General features: G+C 39.9%; 1 protein-coding gene across 1 annotated transcript; it reads left to right on the forward strand.

The window, feature by feature from the left end:
- The first annotated feature begins 1,316 nt into the window (after positions 1-1,316).
- On the forward strand, positions 1,317-4,693 carry LOC133027252 (solute carrier family 22 member 13-like). The gene is made up of 9 exons (XM_061094284.1): positions 1,317-1,691; positions 1,927-2,030; positions 2,196-2,350; positions 2,890-3,061; positions 3,156-3,276; positions 3,357-3,451; positions 3,979-4,193; positions 4,278-4,386; positions 4,495-4,693. The coding sequence occupies exons 1-9, from the start codon at positions 1,317-1,319 to the stop codon at positions 4,691-4,693; spliced, it is 1,545 nt and encodes a 514-aa protein (XP_060950267.1).
- The last annotated feature ends 208 nt before the right edge of the window (positions 4,694-4,901 follow it).

Here is a 4,901-nt window from a genome sequence, read left to right on the forward strand (position 1 = left end):
GTGAACCACGATTGAGGTGGCAGCTGTTGGTCGATCCTGATGGCAGCAGTGGAAAAAGACTGTGGACTATAGTGGCATCCGATCTTGATGGTGGATCATGATCGTGGTGGCTGCTGATCATGGACTATGATTACAACAAGACCGATTGATCTATAATATTTCTCCTCAGATACTCAACCATTATTGAAAATAATCCATCAATTCATTGACCTTCCATTATGCTACAAAGTGTTTATTCTTATCAATGCAGCAAATACCCTTATCTTGCTGAAGTTCTCCTTTACACGTGACAGCTATTGCACTTCTGTCCTTCCTGGGAGAGGGATCCCTCACATGAGTCTCTCACTGAGGTTTCTACGTTCTTTTGACCCTGTTATAAGCTTTTTTTAGTAGTTTTTCCTTACACTTGTTAAGGAATAAATGCAAAGGATGTCACACCTTGTTCAAGCCCTATGAAACAAATTGTCATTTGTGAATATGGGCTATACAAATAAAATATGATTGATTGATTGAGTATACCATTGAATCAAATACATACCTTACAAACTTTGACCGAATCATGTTGAATTGTAATAATGTTTCATGTTTAACTTCCAAACTATTAATAATCTGTCGGAACTCAGTTTTATTGTTGGTTTTTGAAGTTCTGTCACTTTATTCAGACTCACATGCAGAGAACACACAGGAGGCCAAAGTTTGAGATAAAAAGTATGAACTTTAATTACAGTCCAGCTTATCATACAATAAATGACAGTCCAAGAAGAGCCATGTAAAGCTGATAAGAGGCAGGGAAACTCAAGTCCAAAATAGGGTGAAGAGAAATGGAATCATATGTGATTATACTGAAGTTCAAATTTAGAAATTGAACCAATGGAAAGCTCATGTAGATTTGTTTTCATCTGATTGGATCATACATGAAAAATTGCCTGTTATTACACAATGTGCAGCATCATGACACATTATGTCATAAAGAGAATCACACTTACAGTATCTGTTGGCAGAAAGTCATGTGATCATGGTAGACATTGTCCTCTTCCTCCCACAATATGTTGAGCTCTTCTACCATGCTCATACATTTTGATGATCAAAGAGAGGACGTTAATAAAGGGACAAAAGTTCAGGTCTTACTGTAAACACCAGGTCCAAGCCACAGATCTGGTCAGCTGCCCAACAGCTGGACTTATGCCTGAAGGATCCTTACATGACATGAACCTGGCAGATCATAAAAACAATGTTATTGTCAGTTATACATTAACTTGCAGGATGAGAATCTGTACATTTCTGACGCTGCACTCTGAGGAAGTACAGTCGACAGTATGAGCAGCTTTGGGCAGATCCTGAAGGAGATCGGAGAGTTTGGTTTATTTCAGAAGCGTTTAGCTGCTGCATTATGTATTCCCAGCATTTTCGTTGCTTTTGATGTGATTGGACAAGTGTTTACAGGCATGAACTTCCCTCATCACTGTAACAGTGACTGGATCTTGGATCGAGGACCCAACCTGACTGTGGAGAGACAGATAAATCTCACCATCCCTGTGAACAAAGATGGAAAGTATGAGAGCTGTGAAATGTTCACACCTGTGGATTGGGATTTGGAAAAGATTGAAGCATTTGGGATTAACACAACAACAGGATGCATGAATGGATCCGATTACGAGACACCCAAAGGTGCCTCCAGCATCGTGACAGATGTAAGAGAAACTTGTTTACACTCCAGAACAAAACAATATATATATTTCTTGCACTAATTAATTTAGAATAAGCTAGTTTGTGAAGTACTGTGCAAGATACGCAGAAAGAATTATAATCATTGGGTAATTTAAAAATAATAAACTGATTTATACCTATGCAATAATTGCACAGACGACTACCATGCAGATTTAAAAATCTCTATATCTACTTTTATACTATTTTCTGTTTTTTAAGTTTGATCTGGTGTGTGACAGGAGCAGTCTCATTGAGGTTTCACAGTCCATATACATGGCCGGTCTCCTGGTTGGAGCGTTGGTGTTTGGGCTGATGGCTGACAGGTACCATTCGAAATTGGAAATGAATTGCAACTGAAACCTGAATGAGATTCAAACTGTGTCAGTGCTGTATTTGGAAACCTGCTTGAAGATGTGCAGCAGGGATGGGAGAGTTCAGATTGGAAAAAAATGTATAACAACAATTTATTATTATTTATTTTTGTGTAGGTTTGGTCGACGCTTCGTGGTCCTCCTCTCGCTCCTTCAGCTACTGCTGTGTGGTGTCGCTGGTGCTTTCTCACCCAACATCTATGTCTACATCGTTATCAGATTATTAAGTGGCATCTCAATTTCTGGCATCATTACTAATGCATTTGTCATAGGTGGGTACAATGTTTAAAACAGAAACTGAATGTCTTGATACTTCATCAGAGTCACTAACACTAAAATCATTGTATTTTGTAATTTCTGGTACTTCTACACCACAGGACCAGTCAAATACTTTGAAAACTCTAAAAATTGTGGCTTTAATCCACTGATCTGATGAACACCACAACAAAAATTCCAAATATCAATGTATAGGTAGACTGCATTAGTGCTGTTGTGCAAAGAGCAGTCATTTCTGTGGCGACTGTCTTGATCCTCAGAACACATGAAGATATCATATGTTTAGAATTGTTGTAATATATGTAAGCTGCAAGTTACTGCACAATTAGTACAAGGAAAATAACCCCCTGGGACTTTTGTTTATCTATTCATCTGATCACATTTTACTGAAAGCATGAGCAGTGTTTGAAGTGACATTACAAAACATTGTTTCATAAGTAAATGATAACTTGCACAAACACATGTGCCAAACAAGCATAAAATAGGAAATTGTGAATGATGCCTTTTCTTTCTCATCTGTCCTTCTGCTCTGAAGGTGGAGAATGGAGTGATTCTTCCAAGTTTGCTCTTTGTACCATCATCAACCACTCTGCAGTTCCTCTTGGACTGATGATGATGTCTGGCATTGCCTATCTTATCCGTGACTGGAGGATCCTGCAGCTGGTGCTCTTCTGCCCTCTTGTCCTTGTTCTGGGACTATTTTACTGGTCAGTTGACTCACGTGCCACATTCGATACTACTTTCCTAAAACTATAAAAGTATATATTTTAGTTTGTGATCGTGGATCTAAACGTCCACTAGGATTCTTCCAGAGTCAGCTCGCTGGCTCCTCACCCAGGGCAGGAAGAAGGAGGCCATAAAGGAAATCTGCAGGGCAGCTAAGGTGAATGGGAGGAAGGTCCCAGAAGACCTGGTAGAGAGGGTGAGCAACCTCAAGCACAATGAAGCACAATAAACTGAAGTAAATATAGATTAACTGAAATATAAACCTTGATTCTTTAGCTTGAGGCTGCAGGAACAGCCAAAAGAGGAAACATGTTGGACATCTTCAGGATCTCCTACCTGAGAAAACGTGCTCTCTTAATGAGCTTCAACTGGTGAGATTTATTTCAACCACAATCTGCCCATTGGCCTAGTTTGAACTTTAAGGCTTCATTTTCAGACATTTCTGACAACGACAAGCTTGTTGATAGTGAAATAGTTTAGGATGAAGGAAGAAGTGCAGAAATACGGACAAAATTAACGCAGACTAGGGAACAAAGACTCCCACTGTTTCTACTTAAATATCTACGATTAAGCTTAAATAAGCCTAAAGGGAAGCATTGGCTGTCTGACATAATGCAAGGGCTTGATTTTCCATACTTTTACAAGTAATAAAAGATCATAAAAAGTGATCTGATGCTTCTTGGGCACCTTACGTCGTTGGTTTACCAGTCATACCCAAAGTAGTTCTGAGTTATAATAACAAATACAGGTAACTGTCACTACATGCATCTTATCCTATGGCCACTAGGGGTTTCAGTGAGCCCCCTGCAGCAACCCAGTGAACTGCTAATTCTAATAAACAAAATTCTTTCTTGTGATCGCTGAAGACATGTCCCCCCCCCCCCCCCCCCCCCGATAGGTTTGCAGCTAGTCTGACGTACTATGGACTGAGCTTGAATGTCGGCAACTTTGGTCTGGATATCTACCTCACGCAGTTCATCTTTGGACTCGTAGAAATTCCTGCATATCTGGGCTCTTTACAACTCATCCAGCACTTTGGGAGGAGGATATGTCAATCTGGAATGCTGATCTTTGCAGGTTTTACTTGTCTTGGGACACTTGTGATTCCAAAAGGTAAACGGTTGTATAGAAAAGTCTGCAGCATATACTGACCAGATCATGTAATTTATATGCGCGTGAAATGCGTTTTTCCTTTAGATCTTCCTCAAGTTTTAACAGCCTTAGCTGTTCTTGGAAAATTTGCAGCAACTGCCTCTTTCTCAATAGTCTTTGTTTACGCGGCAGAACTATACCCCACTGTTGTGAGGTAGGTATTGTTCCAAATGTAAAATTTCAAATCAGTAATAAGTCATGGTGGCAAACAATTCCTCCTTTGCTTATATTACTTGAGATAGCCCATTATCTTTACTGGTAGGCAGAGCGGTGTAGGTCTGAACTCCATGTGTGCTCGTGTGGGGGGAATCCTGGCTCCACTGGTCAGACTCCTGGACGTCTACCATTACACCATCCCCATGCTAATATACGGCACCATCCCCATTGCTGCTGGAGGTTTCTGTTTACTACTGCCTGAAACCTGCAACGTGGAACTGCAGGACTACACTGAACCAATGTGAGTTGATAAACCTTTTTTCTTTAAAGAACAACTAAACTATTGTCTTTAATAATATTCTTTTTTTTGTTTCAGGGAGCCTGAGAATAGAACTGCTGAGATGTTGTCCCATTCAGGAAAGAGCACAACAATGTAAATAACCTGAGCAAAATGTTTTTTTCATATCAGGAGGGGTAGCATGTTTCCAATTAACTGATACAGTGGTAACAGGT

The sequence above is a fragment of the Limanda limanda genome, chromosome 20 (assembly GCF_963576545.1).
Source record: "Limanda limanda chromosome 20, fLimLim1.1, whole genome shotgun sequence".
Classification (NCBI taxonomy): Eukaryota; Metazoa; Chordata; class Actinopteri; order Pleuronectiformes; family Pleuronectidae; genus Limanda; species Limanda limanda.

What these genes read in the sequence shown, in the direction of transcription:
- LOC133027252 (XM_061094284.1), top strand. Translation starts at nt 1,317, where the DNA reads ATGAGCAGCTTTGGGCAGATCCTGAAGGAGATCGGAGAGTTTGGTTTA. An exon ending in TTTGGGCTGATGGCTGACAG is followed by an intron (nt 2,031 to 2,195) that starts GTACCATTCGAA and finishes ATTTTTGTGTAG; the next exon opens with GTTTGGTCGACGCTTCGTGG. An exon ending in GACACTTGTGATTCCAAAAG is followed by an intron (nt 4,194 to 4,277) that starts GTAAACGGTTGT and finishes TTTTTCCTTTAG; the next exon opens with ATCTTCCTCAAGTTTTAACA.